We start from the raw sequence: 18373 nt of genomic DNA on the forward strand, positions 1-18373 counted from the left end.
ATTCCTCCCCGGTGTCTGAGGGAGTCACAAGTCCTTCCTTCCTGCTGCTGTCAGGCTGCACAACACACTGCAGTAGATCGCTGGAGATCCTGGCAAACTCTGCACTTTACTTTGTTTTCCCCCTGTATACTTAGTATTAGTATTTGTATATTAGTATTTAGATTTTAGTATTTAGTTTTGTGTTTTATATTTATTTTCATTGATGCTCTGATTTGCACCACTGCTGTGATTTTTGAAATTTCCCCACTCTGGGACGAAGAAAGGAATATCATATCATATCTATGATAAAAATGGACTCATTAAATGATACAAATTTAATTAAGTCAAAATATGTATATAAACAGGATATACAGTCGGTACGGAAAGTATTCAGACCCCCTTTAAAATGTTCACTTTTTGTTTCATTGCAGCCATTTGCTAAAATCAAAAAAGTTAATTTTATTTCTCATTAATGTCACTCAGCTCCCCATCGTGATAGAATAAACAGAAATGTTTTCACATTTATTAAAAAAGAAAAAACTGAAATATATCATGATTTTAGCAAATGGCGGCAATGAAACAAAGAGGCAGTGTTGCCAGGTACGCGGTTTTCCCGCGGAATTGGGCTACTTTTGAAGTGTTGCCGCGGGTTGAATTTTTTGTCCGCTGGTTCGGGTAGACCTATTTTGCATGCAAATTACATGAATATCTTTCAATAAAAATCCATATTTTAAATGAAATAGTTTATTTATACCCAAATCCTACCAAACTGACTCCAGATCAGCACGTACACACATGGACATGGGACACGCCCACATACACACACGCACCTAACGTGCCTAACCTTAGGACCTAGGTGAAATAACTGTTATGGGAAAACTGCTTTTAATGCTGGCAAACTAAACATATGTTGTTACTTTGTAGATATTACAATACATTTGGCAATGATAGCAATGCTGTTGGACTTTAAAAGCAGTGTATATGGTTTGGCACAGGCATATTTTGAGTTCTGATATTGGGCTGGTTTTTGGGCTGGTTTTGATTGGCCATTGGGCTGGTTTTGTCACACAGACCTGGCAACCCTGCAAAGAGGCTAACTGTCTGGTTAAGGGAACTAAACCAAGCACCTCCCGGCTCCCGCTTCATATTTAACGAACAGATGTGAGAATGGAATACATTTTCGAACTAATTATAAAGCATATTTAAAAAAATGTAGAACGATTCCTCGGATGTTATGGAAAGATTGTTGTCGTGGACGGATGATAAAAAAGAAACATGAGAAAATTGTTATTCACGCAGTGTACTTTTAACTGCACTGGTCCAGTGCACATGACATGCTGGTTTTTATTCTGGAAATTGTTTACTTTGATTTTCATTGGGTAAAAAACAACAACACTTGTTGTCACATTGCTCAGTAGCGCTTGAGAGTCCGGGAGTGGAGAAACCTTCAGAATAAAATGACACCCGTTGCTTTCTTAGAGCCTCGTGAGTTCAGTCAAATACAACTAATTAAAATGCAGAATCCTCAATGTTGTATAAGTATTGAAATAGTTTATTTTTTTCTTTCTTCTTTTACATAAAACAAAGAATAGCAGTAATATACAATTGTCAATCCAAACTGCTCAGGTGACCGTCACACGAGAACATCACTGTTATTATTGGGTTCTGAGCAAAAAAACACCAACAAAAATAACATTTAGAGGGAGAATACAATAGTGAGTAACAATATGTGCAATAAATGGTCAATTACACTCATCAGTGCTGAGTACAAATACAGGGCATTAGAGTAAATGTTATAAAAATACAATACTCTCGTGAGAGTGAGGCTCCTCCTCATGTGAGCCACTTTAAGAACACAGACACCATGCTCCATCTACCCGTATCAGTACAGAGAATCTGTTCCCCGATCCACGAACACCTCGTCTCACCTGTGCACGCCACATATTTCACTACACCTGTGTGATCCTATTGGCATGCCCTCCACTTATAATATTACCGTCGACATATACAAGTGAGTCAAGAGTTAAAGAGGTAAATACAGTTAGATGACGTGACTAGTGATATTGTGCAACGGTACAGTGCTCCGTGGTTCTACATCACGTAAAAAGTGCAAAACTGTCTAAGTGTTTCAAAAACAATATGGCTGTATAGACACTGTGACATGTCTGATATGTAGATTTAATTGCATTCATTTTATGTATATGATTAGCTCAGAGCAGTGTTTGGCAATATGCATTTTGGCAAAAATGTACGCATGAAGTGCAATGGAGCCGACAAAGGTGTGTGGGGGCTAAAACTATCAAATATGTCGGGATGCATAAAAACACCAAAAACATTACGATAAAGGACACAAAATAGAGAAAGTGGTGAGGTATTATACAGTTAAATGTACAGACAAAAACTGACGAGAGGAAAATATTGAGTTCAGGTAATATCCTCAAAGCATTACAGAACAATGAAATCTGGTGCGTTCGCTCAACCCAGTTGGCATCATTTTTTTGGGCTTTGTACGTTTCTGCAAACGGCAAGATACGTTAAACGTCAGCGTTTCTGAAACAAAAAATGTTTCGTAGAGAGATTTCATATCAGTCCTGTATCACACGATGGAACGTGGTTAGCATTGAAAAAACAAGTGGTTAAATGTACTAAAAATGAATGTTTTTGCATTCACATAATAAAGTAACAATACAAAAACATTACTTGACATTCATGAATTCAAAAGGTCAACTATTGGTTTCACGCGGTTCATGAACAGGTGTTTGTTTGACCCATCCGCCATTAATACCACCATCCCCTTACTGGACTTTGTACTACGTCAACGTATCCGTAGTTTGCAGAAACGTACAATGCCGAGATTTTTTTACGAGTTCGCTGGCTGCAACGAAATAGTTGTACATTTTATAGTTGAGGTTTAACTTATTAAATCCACAGCATCTATCAGAGACAATAAACGTTATTTTCCCTGAGCTAGCACAACAATGTCCACAATGTGCCTCGTAGGTGCTCATGTTACATGCAAGAGTCACTGCTTTGTCCTGATGTCATAACTGTGGAAACATGTACAGAATACACAATGCAGTAATATGAAGAGCTTCATGACAAGATGCGATGTGTATTTAAGACATTTGCTTAAGTATTGAAAATATGTAATGTGTAATGTGCCATAAAAACTGAGCATCAAGTTTCAGCATTTCTTGTGATGAAACTCGTCATATGATGGATATCAGATTCATACGATGCATTTCTGTGGTTGGAATAAGTGCGAGGGTGGTTGCATGCAAGTTGATATTCACATTGTGACAATAAAAAAAAAAGTTTCCAACAAGAGAGTGCACACTTTAAAGAATCACATTACTAAGGTATAGAGCTCATGAATGGCAATCAGTAGTAAGTGCTGTACATAAAATGTTTTCAAGGATGGACGTCATAATTTGTGATCTTGAGTTTATAAGGTTCCATCTGAAAATAAATCACTGGCATTTATTGGAGCTTCGATATGTATACGATCTACAGCAGAATTAAATCTTCACGTAAACATTTATTAAAACGCTCATACATTGCTGCAGAATGCAAATGCATGTAGCTAAACAATCCATGCTCAGCAGGATTTTAGTGGCGGCCTTTAATTTGATCGTTAATCTCCTAAAGTGGCCACAGCTGGTGCCACAATGGAGGTATGGTGGTAAACTGGATGTGCTTGTGCAAAAGTTAATTAAGTGATTAAATCTGCATTTAACGATTTTTAAAATTATTTTATTCTTATTTTAATATAAAATGGAATCAAATTGTGCTTTTTTAGAATCTTTTGGCTCGTTGTACAGCCACAAATGAGAAAGCTACTGAGTGGCTAGCAAGGTCAACAACTTTTGCTAAAGAGTTGGTGGAGACCAAAAGCGCAATAAAAATACTTTATATTGTAATTTGAAAAGAAGATTTGTAAAGTGGCCAGAAGCAATCAAAACATATTATGTTGTTTTTTTGTCAGCTGGATTTGAAAATAGGTCATTGCGAACATGTTCACTATTTAACTTATTGTGTTTAGGATTAGCTCTGTCCACCAGCGGCCACATTTTAAGTTTTAAAAACCAGGTTACAAAAGCAAATATATTTTGACATTTGCTGTCATGTGTTTCCATGTTTAGGTTTATGGAAGTATAAAGAGTGTGACCGCAAAGTAGCTAGCAAGGATGGTTATTTCGTAGCAATATGAACTCACAGCTGCAGGCCACACACGTTAGCTTAAACTGGGCCCTCTGGACGGACATTAGCTTGTGTGCAACTGTGTTTATGGGATGATTACAAGTAGCTATGAAAGTGCTACGGTAGCTAACAAGTCAAAACAAGTAGCTATGAAAGTGCTACGGTAGCTAACACATCAGCTAAACAAAAAAGGCCGATCAAGTTCATGATTTTTTTAATCCTCAGAGTAAAAAAAAGGTCAAATAACTGTCTGTGCTGTACATTTAGCGAGAAACTCAATATCGTCACCTTCCTAAAATTATGACATGTCATTTTTTAGAAAACCCCAAAAACTTGACCACATATTGATCCCATGATATTGTGAAATTTTCGGATATCAGTCAGTCGCGCGCAATTCCAGGATGCTATATTTTCATTGGTTGCTGGTTTAAATCTTACCCAGATACAACAGATACGGTTTTTTTTCTGATTGGCTATTGTGTAGCCCATTTCTTTTTTTGGATTGGCTGATAAGTGGCTCCTCACAGCAGAACTCCAGGGGAGCGCTTGATTCCTCCACGGTGAGGGCAGCGCGGCCAGCTCATGTTTGCGCGCTGCGGCACATTAAAACATTAAATAGCCGAGAGCTTTTTTCAGCGTGAGAAATACGATGTGTGGCGGGAGTCCGTGACTTAAGACCGAAATGCGTGAGTCTCACGCTCAATGCGTGACACTTGAGAGCCCTGAGGGTATAATCACATGATGTCTTCAACTGAGGATGCAGGCGATGGTACCAGAGAGATGATTTAGCCAACAAAATCCAATTGGTCAAAAAACTATTATTTTAGGAAGGTGACGACATGCTGCTCCGAGCCGATGCCAATGAGTTGCAAATCTCCAAAACGTCTACCGGGAAGGTTCATTACTCCACCTAAAAAGCTACTCAGTTATCTCGATAGAGCACTGTGAGTCCAGGTGGACGCCCACAATGCAACGCTCAGTTGTTGTCCAGCGCTGAGCGTTTCATCCTGACGCGGACGCCCTTTTGCAAACGGTGGCACCGAACGATTCTCCATGTGTGTTTGGGTGATAAATCCAACTGAGTAATGGACTCTTTGCTTGGCTCAGTAACTCTGAAAATGCAAGACGGAGAGCATGGTGAGATTCTGCAGCACGGTGCCAATACAAACATGTAAAATAAAACATCTGTCATATAAAGAAAAATAACACGTCATTTTATAAATTGTTAAATCAAATACTGCAATACAATCCCTCTGTGTGCCCAGAGCCTGCTCTTACAGAGCCCATTTCATTCAAAAGAAAGTCAGGAACTCTTTCGCCTGGAATTAAATGAGGATTTCAATAGTATTATGTTGATGGAAGTAAATTTAACATTTATCCGTATCGGTTTCCCCTTAACTGTGTTTTTTTAACCCGCAGGTATATCATACGTTCATTGATCTTTGGGAATCATGTGTCAGTCATGTGTTTAGTTGTCACCATTAAGCTTACTTTATGCTCAGTGGGGATGGAAATTAGTTTTACAGGAAAGTTTTTTGAAGATGTGAAGTGAAGTTGTTGCACTTCACTTCTTCATCTTTGTAGTTACATGCCACAGTGACTCGGCTTACTTTGACTCTCAAAGTGATAACTTAGAAATAGTTTCTCTATTTTTTTTGGTAATCTATCATAAAGGCACTTCTTAGGTTTTCAGCCTGAAGTTATCACTTAAATAAACCTGTTTCATCATCTCTTACAGTTGGCAAGCTGAAGTCTCGTCTGCTCTTTCTGTTGGCTCGGAGTGGTTCGGGTTTTTGATTTGATATAGGTCAACTTCTTTGGCTCCATCCCACCTGGAAAAAAGCAGAGAACGAAACTCATTTCAAAGGTTTTAACAGCAGTCAGAATCGCGTCTCTGTCCTGTCAAGAAGAGGAGAGTCAAATGTGGAGTTAGGAGAACAGAATGACAGACAGGCTGACATCTGACATCTTCAAAGAGAGCAAGATTATCATTCTAAACTCAAAGTTGCAGGAGATTTGAGTGAGGTCTAAAGCATCTTGAAAGATGACACATTTGTAATTCTGACCCGAAACTGCCTCGCCAAAACCTCCAACACAGCGCACATAAAACTTGAGTTTCGTTCGTCAAATATACTTTTAAAAGTCAAAGAAATTAACGACATTTTCTTTGCATTTCACATAAAAACGTTTAGTCAGCGTTAGCAATCTGCCTTTCAGAGTCTGATACTCTTTTCCAAAAATAATAAAGTGAATTCAACTCTTTGCTTATCATCTTTAATGTAAGTTGCTAACTAGCTTACGACACATTAACTGTTAGTTACTTTAAAGTCCAAGAAGCAACTAGGTGCATTTTGAGGGTGTGTGGGGTCAGGAGAAAAGCCTCCTTCACAGTAAATACATTGTTTAGTTTGTTTTATAGTGTAGCCCTAGATGCTACAATATGTTTTAGCACAAAAGGAACAGATTCTTTGTAAAGTTTAGGCTAACAGCTCCGTATTAGACTTATTGAAAGTTTACTCCAGCAACAAACAAGACAGACATAATTGTTAGTCCTCATCCGAGAGGCCTTTCCTCTAAAGAATTAAAAAATGTAGACACAGTTCCATGTTTTCTATCATCAGCTGGTGAGGATGCTAACATGTTGTTAGCTAACATGTAGCTTAAATCTCGGTTTGTGAGCAAAATATCACGAATGTTAGTGATTAAGTGCATATTTAAGACAGGGATCTTAATTCAAAAAACGAGCCATCTGGAAACATTTAAAAGTCAGCCGGAGACGGTTGTTAATAAACAACTTAGACGTGAATTTAATTAGCGAGCTAGCGAGAGCAACTTTCATAAAACCCTCAAGCGACAGTTGTCATTTCAGACAAAAAAGAGAAGCCTGCTTTTGTCCGTCTGAAATTAGTTATTTTTTTTTAAACCTCATACATTTGCCACATATATCGTTGTATACTGCATGCTCCTCATAATGGATACATGAATAACTAGAACGGGCACTCGGTAGAGCGCATACCTTCGCATATCACAAGATTGGGCATTGAATTATGAACATTTTGGCATTAGTTGCATGCCAATTGGATAAAAAGTGACCGTGCTATGGTAAAAATAAGATTTTGACCTTTCCATGACCTTGACCTTGACCTTTGACCCGATTGATCCCAAAATCTAATCAAATGGTCCCCGGATAATAAGCAATCATCCCATCAAATTTCATGCGATTCGGTTTAATACTTTTTGAGTTAGGCGAATAACACGCATACAAATAAATAAATAAATAAATACGCGGCGATCAAAACATAACCTTCCGCATTTTCAATGCGAAGGTAATGAATTACCCAAGCAGCACCTTCATTGGGTATGTCCCCTTTAAACAAGAGTGATAGATGTCAGGAATATGCAGTGTGTTATATAGCTTATACAGAACAATGTGTTATATAAGAAAATGCATTTAAAGATAACTTGATCTATTCGCGCAAAAGTTTCGTGGAAGAGAAAGGGAAAAAAAACCTACGAGCGCCATCTTTGTTTCTACCGCCCACGCGCTTTGCCTCTTGCAGAAACGTCTGTGGCTTTACTGTACCTGGTGGTGGTCTGGGTAGCCTGCTCTGGGTATCACACACACGGGCAGAGGTCACAATGGGTTCACATGGGGGTTGGATGGGCTGGAGGAAGGCCACAGTGGGGAAAGGCACTGACTGGATATGGATCATGGAGGAGTTGGAAAGGGAGTTTGGCACCCCTGCATGGCGGTAGTCCTTAAAGCTGGAGGGTATTCTCCACCGGGGTAATGGGGAAGGAGACATCTCCTTGCTGGAGGAACCGGGGACACTGGGTGGACTGAGGGACGGTTCTGGGGTTGATGAGGATTTGGGGAGGAAGTGCAGGATGGAGGAGAAGAAGGAACAGGATTCGGGAAGGGGGATGGTCCCAATTCCACTGTCCAATGTTCGCATCTTGCAGCCGAAGCCTGCGGCACAAGGAGAACAGTCGAAGTGGCTCAGGGTCGTGGGAGAGAGAAGGACAACAACAGGAATGAAACAACAGGGTCACCATGGTTGAAGTGGCGCGAAAGAAACAATAACGTTGATGTACACTGACATACATGTTGACTGTCTAGTGTCTCAAAGGACGGTCTGTGGTAAGTTGTTCCAGGTGGATAAATAATAAATGCGTAACAACCCAGTCAACACAAATAAACGTTGGCGTTGTATGTTTCTGCAAACGGGATATGTTGAAAGTCAATGTTTAAAAAAAATTATAAAAAAATTCACAATGTCATATATCAACCTCATATCACAATTACACATAGTTAATGTTGCAAAATAATTGGTGAGGTTTAGCCAACAAAACTACTTAAATAATAAAACAACAACCTAGTTACGATAAACAACAAGTGCCCTGAGTGAACTTTCTCACACAATGTTACGTGACGAGCGTGAAGTCAGCGTTTACTTTTGGTTTCACGGGACACGAACAGCAGTCCAGGTGAAAGATAACATGACATAATTTTCAATAATAATCACTCAATATACGACATGACTTGGTCAGATTGAATGCAAAAAACCTTGAGATTCAACACATCAATGGTTTTTAAGAAGCCTACAATGCCAACCATTTTTGACTGGGTTGTGGATCCGGTGCTAGAAAAGATAACTGATGATTTGAATCAGTTGAAAAAACGTTCACTCTCAAATGAAGGCAGCGGAACCACCAATCAACAATCATGGATATTTTCCGCGGTATCATAAGCTAGTTTCCCGCATAAACTTATCAGCAATATTATCCTGACTGATTGAGCTCTAAGCAGGAGATTCTAGTGTTGTGTTTTTGGTCATTTCAAAGCAGACATGGTCTGTTTTTTATTTCTCGGCGATGATTTTATCTTAAAAGCCAAGTTGAAAAATGGTTTATCTAATTACACATAAGTGTGAGGCTGGGTTAAGGATTTAGCTGATTACATCATACATGTAGCCCCCCGCCACACAGGATGACTTGGCCAATGCAAATCAAGCCCCCTAAACGTCTGCTGCTTTGTATTACAGATGTTGTTTAATGGGTGCGCAACTACAAGCATGCATTGATCACACTTTGAATTTGAAAGGCACGGAATGGCATATGAAATGAAACTTAAATACACTCCAAATGTGTGTATTTTGTTAGCGAAACATATCAAACATACGCACACAGTTATGTCGTATGGAATGTTTCTCAACTTTGAGATGAAAGATGCAGAATTAGCTTTGCTCAAACCTAAAAGTCTGACATTGTGCCTCCAGAATGACATGTCATAACAAAGTTGTTGCGCTAATGAGCCCTGAAGCTTTATGCATTTCAAATATGAGGAGTTTGTATAATTTACATTTGGATCAGAGAATCTTCTTTTTTTGCAAAAACAAATCTTCTGTCAAAAAGACATCCTCTAGCTGTTGTCATGCAGGCTCATGTTATACGTACCCTGTGGCAGAAACCTGCAGGCAAACTCACACTGGAGCAACGGCAACAGCTGCTCCCCCTTTATTAATTAAGACGTTACACCCCTCTTCTGGGATATTAATTCATTTTTGACCCATTTTTTTTGCCCTCATTTTGTATTTAAGCTAGCTCAAATTAATTGACTTTTTCTAAGTGAAAACATAAAAAAGTTAAAGCTTTTTTTATGTTGCCATAAGAATACTTTAAGACACGGGCCACATAATTAAGACGAGTGACCATTGCGATATCGATATGAAAGTGCGCCAAAGTTGCACGCTGCACGAATGTATAGATGTGAATTAGCTTACCTCGTGGAAGCAAATGTTTTTTTCCACCGTTCACTTCCATAAAGAGGAAGTGAACAGGAGGCGTACGTTAACTTTGTGCATATGTGACTGAGTTTAGGCTACGAAAAACGAAGAATCTTCCACGCATCAAAAATGGGCTTGAAGTGTCTGTTAGTTAAGCAGCGCCTGATGTCTTTTTTTACTAAGTTGTAAACAAGAACAAATTTCATTGAGAAGACACCAAACGGAGACACTATTGATTATTTCTCAGAAAGCTAATAAATTATTGTTTTCAACAATCCTTTCACATGTACGACAAGGTTGTCGTCTTCCTTACATGTCATGTCAAACAATAACTGCTCCGTCACATAAGCATTACTGCAGTAAAACTCTTCAGACGTATTCTTTGGCCAGTGTCGGTGCTGATTGACAGCTGAGCACGGTGACGTAATGTAACCAAACTCACAATAATTTTACTTTTAGCCCTCAAAAATCGTCACTGATGAACAAAGCCGGCTCCTCCTGGAGTATAAACTACATCTATTGTTTTATTGTTGATTTTTGTTTGACTCGCATTTGTTTCCAAGCATCAAGTTTAAAACATTTGCAGCTGCATTTTTAGTTGTTCAAAGTTCTGACTAGCGAACGATTTGTCTCGCCTGCAAACTGCTCCTCCTTCAGTGAGCAAGGGTGCAACACTAGCGAGGGGCCTGTGGGTGAGAAGGAGACGTTAGCTAGAAAGCTAATGCAGGCTGTGGTTCAGTGTCTATAATATTTAATAATAGAACTCTAAAATAAGAGTCTAATTCGATGAGAAATAACTAAAATCGTAGTATAAACTACAGACTTTGGTTTATTGTTGATTTTTGTTTGACTCGCGTTTGTTTCAAAGGATCAAGTTTAAAACTACTCTGTCCACTCTTCATGAGGCCCAACACGTTTATATGCCACGCTTGGGTGTTTTTTTAATTTCAGCTCACAGCTAAAGGCAAAGTTAATTCACTCTGCAGTGGCTTGGGTGGTGAGCATGCTTAACTGGTGCAGCACTGACGTTTTAATGAGGTAATTAACCCCTGAGCGCATGCGTTCGCCCCAATCAAAGACGCTTGATATTTGCAGTGCCTTGCCAATGGTGTCACTCTGGCCAATGAAATTCCTGCGGGGTTTGCCAGCGTCCCCTACCTGAGCGATGCGGAGAATTTTATCTGCAGCTATTCTTTAATTAATAAGTGACCCCAACGAAATAAGGACCAAATAAAGTTGTACTTCTCATCTAGTTTCAATCTCTTTCTCTCTCTCTTTTTTTTGACTATATTGCCGCTTGTTGTTAAACTAAACCTCTCCTGAAGAAGCCCACTCTGGATCCAGAGGTATTGGCTAACTACAGACCGATCTCTAACCTCCCCTTCCTCTCCAAGATCCTTGAGAAAGTGGTCGCAAATCAGTTGTGCGACTTTCTACATCATAATAGTTTATTTGAGAAATTTCAATCAGGATTTAGAAAACACCACAGCACCGAGACGGCACTGGTGAAAATTACAAATGACCTCTTAATGGCAGCAGATAAAGGACTCCTCTCTGTCCTGGTCTTGTTAGACCTTAGTGCTGCATTCGACACCATTGACCATGACATCCTGTTACAGAGACTGGAGCAGTCGATTGGCATTTCAGGCACGGCACTAATTTGGTTTAAATCCTATTTATCAGATCGATCTCAGTTTGTATTTGTAAACGATGACGCCTCGATAACCACCAACGTTAATCACGGAGTTCCACAAGGTTCTGTGCTTGGACCAATTTTATTTACCTTATACATGCTTCCTTTGGGCAATATTATCAGGAAACACTCCATAAACTTTCATTGTTATGCAGATGACACTCAACTATATTTATCGATAAAACCAGAGGAGAGCAACCAACTCTGTAAAATTCAAGCATGTCTTAAAGACATAAAACATGGATGACCTGCAACTTCTTGATGTTAAACTCAGACAAAACCGAAGTAATTTTAATCGGCCCTGAGCACCTCAGAGATCAATTATCTGGTGATGTGGATTCTGTAGACGGCATTGCCCTGGCATCCAACACCACTGTAAAGAATCTTGGCGTTATCTTTGATCGACTTGTCCTTTAACTCCCACGTAAAGCAAATCTCAAGGACTGCATTCTTTCATCTACGTAATATTTCAAAATCAGGCACATCTTGTCTCAAAAGATGCAGAAAAATTGGTTCACGCGTTCGTTACTTGAGACTGGATTACTGCAACTCCTTATTAGCAGGCTGCTCTAATAAATCTCTTAGGTCCCTCCAGTTGATCCAGAATGCTGCAGCTCGTGTTCTCACTAAAACTAAGAAAAGAGATCACATCACTCCTGCACTAGCTGCTCTGCACTGGCTCCCAGTAAAATCAAGAATCACTTTTAAAATTCTTCTCTTAACCTACAAAGCCTTGATTGGTGATGCTCCATCATATCTTAAGGAGCTTGTCGTACCATATTGCCCCACTAGAGAGCTACGCTCACTAAATGCGGACTACTTGTAGTTCCTAGAGTCTTAAAAAGTAGAATGGGAGCCAGAGCCTTTAGTTATCAAGCTCCTCTTTTATGGAACCAGCTTCCAATTTCAGTCCGGGAGGCAGACACAGTCACCTCGTTTAAGAGTAGACTTAAGACCTTCCTCTTTGACAGAGCTTATAGTTAGGGCTGAATCAGGTTTGCCCTGGTCCAGCCCTTGATATGCTGCTATAGGCTTATAGCTGCCGGGGACGTTTAGGATGCACTGAGTACCTATCTCCTCTTTTTTCTCTCCATAAGGATGAATTTTCATCTCTCAATCACACGTTACTAACTCTGCTTTCTCCCCGGAAGTCCTTTTGACTTTACGTCTCATGGGGTCATCGGACCCTATGAGACGGCATAGATCCTATCTGCCTGATGGATCGTCTGGGTCGTGGAATTCCTGCTCATGACTACGCCACTGTCCTGTTGAGACTCCGCCACTCCTCCTCCCCACCGCCATCTGCCTGATGGATCGTGGAGGTCTCCATCGTGGAATATGCCTACTATGAACTATTCATACACTCTGTCATATTCATTGAATGTATTTTAACTCTAAATCTGTCCTTCTGTACACATTACATCTATTGCATCTGTCCATCCTAGGAGAGGGATCCTCCTCTGTTGCTCTCCTCCAGGTTTCTTCCCTTTTTTTCCCCCTGAAGGGTTATTTGGGAGTTTTTCCTGGTCCGATGTGAGGTTTTGGGGCAGGGATGTCTATGTGTACAGATTGTAAAGCACTCCGAGACAAATTTGTAATTTGTGAAATTGGGCTATACAAATAAACTGAATTGAATTGAATTAAATAGCAAGTGGAAAATAACTCATGTGTGTTGGCTAGTGTCATTGAGCTGAAGTTTTTTGACATATTTGGGATACTTTGGGATGCATTTGAACTACACACAGGGGTTAGTAGAACTAATTTGAAGGAGACCCAAAGAAAATCGATCGCGATCTGAAAAAAACTGACAATTAGCTCCAAAATGTGGTTAAACCAAGCAGACCCACATGGGGAGAAAACACCAATACATGCAGTAGCAATATCATTTCAATGTCATTTTTCAAACTACTTTCACCCAAAATCTGTAACAGCAGCATTGTTTATCCCTTTGTGACACGCAATCCACCTCACCATCATCATCATATGACAACACAGCCCGATAAGAGGTCAGTGCTGGATCAGTCCAGTTGATCTTCGTACCTCACTGTTGCCCCCCCCCCAAAAAAACGCCAGGAAGAAGCTTGGATCACTGTATGGATGAATCGGTTCATCCCAATCGGATGAGCCTGTGCATGTAAATTTCCAGTGCGTGGATCTGTGAATATGAGCGATCGAGGATAAATACAATGTCCCCATTAAAAGGCAAGCTGAGTGAATCACAACCACGGTGAAATGCTTCGCCTCGATTCAAACTGCCACCCAAAACAATAAACAAATGCAGAAGTAGAAGAAATAAAGTGAACAGAAATATGGAGGACAAAGCACGCACATTTTGCATGTTTGTTTGACTGTTTGTGGCAAATTCATCATGTTTATGACTTACACATATCTCTCATATTTGGTCTTCACTTCAGTCTGCAAACTGTAAAATCGTAAGCACAGATACAACCGTAATGCTAGCAAAGTAAAATAGCTCAAAGAGCAAATGGGGGGGAATTACTCATTGCAGTGACAGTCCTATACACAACGTAGAATATAAGAATCTGACCTATTACAGCATCCTGGTTGGGACTCTTCACTGTGGATCCATTTTCACCGTCAGCTCTTAGGTTCCCAGACTGCATCTTTCGTTTAAAAAAAAAAGAAATAAAAAAGAGAAGTTACCTACATGTTCTTCAATACTTCTGCTTGTACAGTGTGACATAAGTTTGACTGAGTCAGAGTCCTAAAGCGACAAATTAAAGAATCAGATGCGTTTTTAGCTCCACCCTTATTTTCCTCTATTGACTGATAGGTGGCACTCTATATGGTCAGTTTGAACTTTAAACAATAATCACATATTGAAACTATGACATAGTGTGTCGGTTAATACTAAAATGTAATGTGTTCACTTAAATTATTAATACAAAATGTTGATGAATAAATGGACTCCAGTGGTACAATTATTTAAAAGGTCTTAAATTAAGGATTAGTAATAAAGCCTGAAATGATGAAATTGTGTGTAATAGGGTTTGAGAATTAAAAACAATAAAACAAAACAAATTCCTGGACAGTTGGTGGAATAAACCTGAAGTTATTCTAACTTGTAGTGTCTTGTAATGAAGCCTCTCCATCTGATCCCATCTAATTATTATAATTACCCTTCAAATACATTACTTTTTTCTTTCTTCTTATGGCATTTTATAGTGCAATTGCAGTAATACCATATTACTATAAAAAACTTTTACATTGGTTTTAGGGACACATCTATTAAGACATTTTCATGATTACAACTAAAACTCGTCACATACAAATAAAATAACTTCCCCTTTTCTATGAGGACATTATTTTATTTACCTTCGGGTCCCCGATGATGTCAGTATGTCCTTGTGTCTCATTCAGGGACATTCCTGGACAGGGCATTGAGATGCATGCCCGCACTGCATCATGAGACTCTCTCATCCCCACAGAGCTGAAAGAAAACAGTTTATCAACAGATCACTACACACTGAGTTTCTCTGATATTGACTCAACATGCTTGGATGATTTGGATAATTTACACTATATCTCTTAAAAATCTCTGAAGTAAATTTGTCTCAATTGATCTCTGGGCTAAGGAAATTTGGACGATGTGTCTAAGACGACTTTATAAAAATTGCTATAGTTATTAAAGCACTTAGTTAGCGATATGCTAAGAACAAGCTATGAAGCAAATCTGCTGGAACAAAAACTGAAGGTTTAATGTTGAGATGAAGATATAATGAAAGTCGAAAAGTTAGTCAAAAGTAATACTGATTTTAACAATTTCTTACCCGTCTTTTCCATCGCTTTTTCTTCTGTCTCTTTTTTTATCTAACTTTGTCTGCTTTCCTCCCAGAAGTGATGTCATCTTTTGCTCCCTCTTGTCCTCTTTAACTTTGGGTGGATCAGTCTTTTTGCTGCTCGGAGCAGGAAGCTTACTCTTACGAAAACCAAACCAATTTGATAAGGTTGAGCCCGATTTTTGCTTCACTTCACTGGTTTTCTCCTGTTCCTGAGACTTATGCAAGTTCTCCTCTATGCCGAGCATCACTTTCTCTTCGATTGCGGTTATAGAACTTTGTCTCTCTGGTTCTTCAGAAACTGGCTCTCCAAAGGCGCTTGAAAACTGTTGCTCAATCTGAAGGCGCCTAGCCTGCTCTCGTTGGTGTTTAAGAGTTTGAAGTCTTTCACTGGAGGACCCCAAATGCGAAGGTGCTGTCAGGCCCTCTTCAATTAAAAAGTTGTTCAAAAGGGATCGATTCATTGGACAATGGTAGCTACTTGAGCAACTCATACTTCCTGGAAGGGCATCATTAAGAGAGTTCAAGGAGCTACCTGAGTGTGTTTTGATCTGGGTACGGACCTTTCCAGATCTGTTGAAGCTCGGCCTGTCCATGTAGCGTGCACCAAAGCTCTGGCTACGAGCCTTAGCCCCATTCATTCCCATTACTGGCTTAAACGGAGGTCTGGTTGACACAGACACAGAACGTTTAAACAGCCAACCTTCCTCATCAAATCCCCAATCTAACATCACACCGCTGTCCGATGCAACAGGTTGAGCACAGGGCTCAGAATCTAGTGAGTTACAGCGGGTCTCAATCTTTCTGCAGACTTTATCGTGAGCTCCAGATTCATGTATCATCTGGGGATCACACGTAAAGGTCTTATAGGTGTGGACACCTTTCGCAGTGTCATCTTTGTCATGTCTTCTGAAAACTAGGAAGGTACTGGTTTCCTGTCCAGCAATTGCCTCATGAGATTTGGCATTTACAGGGAGAGACATTTCTACAGGTCTGGAGGTGGAACTCTGAGAATTATTGGCAATCCCATGGTAGTACATCTTAGAATACACCTGAGGCAATACGTCTGAAAGTTTTGGCTCACTAATGCTCTGTTTGGATCTCTGTAAGATGCTCTGGCTTGGAAATATAGAGGGCACACCATGTTCATCATGGCATGTGGTATTTCTGTCCATAGATAGCTGGACTGACTCTGGCGACTCTTGAAGTGAGACAGATGACATCTTAGATGACTGGGTATGGTAGAGCTTGGCAGGGATATCTTTCAGTAGCTTCCCATCAGCACCCGTTTGTTGATTGTCCTTTGCTGTGTTGGATTGTTGCGGCTGTAAAATAGAAGAAAGATATGTCTGTGGCTTGGCGGTGCCCGACGTTGCCTTTCCAGTAGTCGAGCTTTGAGCCTGACCTGCAGAATTATTTGCTTTGGGTGAGCCGTCGCAACTGGGCCGAAGGACAAGAGAAGTAGTTCGTCCTGGGGGTGGTGGCGGGGATGGGGACCTACTTTCTGAACAGGAAACATCACAGTGCTGGTTTTGCCGTCGTTGTTTTCGCTGAGAGCAGGGTAAGTTGTCGTAGATGCTCTCTTCTATAGACTCCTTGCTTGATTGAAGCCCAGTGACTTGCAGAGAGGATTTTGTTGGGCTCTTTGAGCATTCATTGATCTCTGGTGGCTTAAATGTCTTTGAATGTTTCACAGGGGAAGCGAGGGGAGAGCGTACACTCTTGAGAGACTTGGAATTTGTCGATACCAAGATGTTTTCATCTTTCTCAACTTTAGATAATGATCCCTTGTTTGAACAATGGGTTTTACTGAGGTTCGTAGTTTTGCTAGGAGGACTGTGCCCAGGAGGGTCTGACTGTCCTTTGGACATGTGGACCTTAATAAGTTTTTGGTGGAAGGGAGAATGTGTATGCTTAGCTTGTTCTTTCCCTCCATCCGCACTCTTGCTCCGCAGAATGAAAGCCTTTCTTGCTGAGTCACAAGGCTGAGGTTTCGGTTTCCTCTGCGGAGATTCTGAGATGGTGAAGTCCTGGCTTTCACTGCCAGCTTGACTTGCCTGGTCTCTGCAGTGAGGAACCTCCATTGAGGAGCTGCGCTGTCTGGCGACACTCACACAACTCAGAGCTCTTGTTGCAGAATGCTGAATAGAGGAGCTCATGCCATTTGTATCCGCTTCAACTCGCTTGACTGCAAGTCTGCCCTGTTGTCTTTTGACATGATCAAGTCTGGATTTACGGTCAGTAGACCTTTCCTGGTTATTGTTTCTGTCACTTAACTTCAGGCTTGAAGGCTTGTGTATTTCCTCCGAATGTGTAAGGCTAGCTGTTGGGCTTACACCAGGTTTTACTGAGGGGCCCTCCAAAAATGAGAAGTTGTCTGCGGTAGGTGAGGGAAACAGACCAGAATTCCCTATAAGTTTTACAGGGTCTTCTTGAATATTGTTGTCATCATCCCTTGTGACATCCAGTTGCAAACAAACGGGTTCTTTTGTCGGTTGGTCACTGGACTCTCGACTTTCTAATTTAATGAATTCCTTATTGGTAACGTCTGAGCCTGGGGCAGACGTCCCTGCTCCGGCCTTCAAAGATTTACATGTAGGGGCTAACTGCTTGGTTGTACTCCCTTGTTGAACGCACTTGACACCAAACGAGTATATGCCCTCGTTGGACGTCATACAATCTTTGCAATGTGCCACAGACGCAAGAGACGACGCCTCTTTGGAGCTGCACATTTGGAGACGCTTCAGGCCTTTCAGAATGTGGCCTTCCTTCCATCCCAGGTCCGCCTGCTCGATGGGTGCAGAGTGGTTGCTGGATACTGAACCCGTACTCATCCTTTTATCCCGGCTTGTGGCACACTGTGCATTACAAATCACATTGGCAATAATTGAAATGGCATTTACAGAGGGGATCAC

The 18373-nt window shown here is 40.5% G+C and overlaps 1 protein-coding gene across 1 annotated transcript in view; it reads right to left on the reverse strand.

Annotated features, from left to right (window-relative positions):
- Positions 1-1508: 1508 nt before the first annotated feature.
- The window catches only part of LOC130201783 (nck-associated protein 5-like), a 39117-nt gene continuing 22252 nt past the window's right edge, over positions 1509-18373 (reverse strand). The window contains exons 7-12 of the mRNA XM_056426901.1: positions 15450-18316; positions 14995-15109; positions 14207-14282; positions 7763-8149; positions 5916-6011; positions 1509-5291 (exon numbers count right to left, since the gene is read on the reverse strand). Of these exons, the coding sequence (XP_056282876.1) occupies positions 5290-5291; positions 5916-6011; positions 7763-8149; positions 14207-14282; positions 14995-15109; positions 15450-18316 (3543 nt within the window). The 3' untranslated portion in view covers positions 1509-5289. The remainder of the gene's footprint in view (positions 5292-5915; positions 6012-7762; positions 8150-14206; positions 14283-14994; positions 15110-15449; positions 18317-18373) is intronic.

This window comes from Pseudoliparis swirei, chromosome 2 (genome assembly GCF_029220125.1).
Source record: "Pseudoliparis swirei isolate HS2019 ecotype Mariana Trench chromosome 2, NWPU_hadal_v1, whole genome shotgun sequence".
Lineage (NCBI taxonomy): Eukaryota > Metazoa > Chordata > Actinopteri > Perciformes > Liparidae > Pseudoliparis > Pseudoliparis swirei.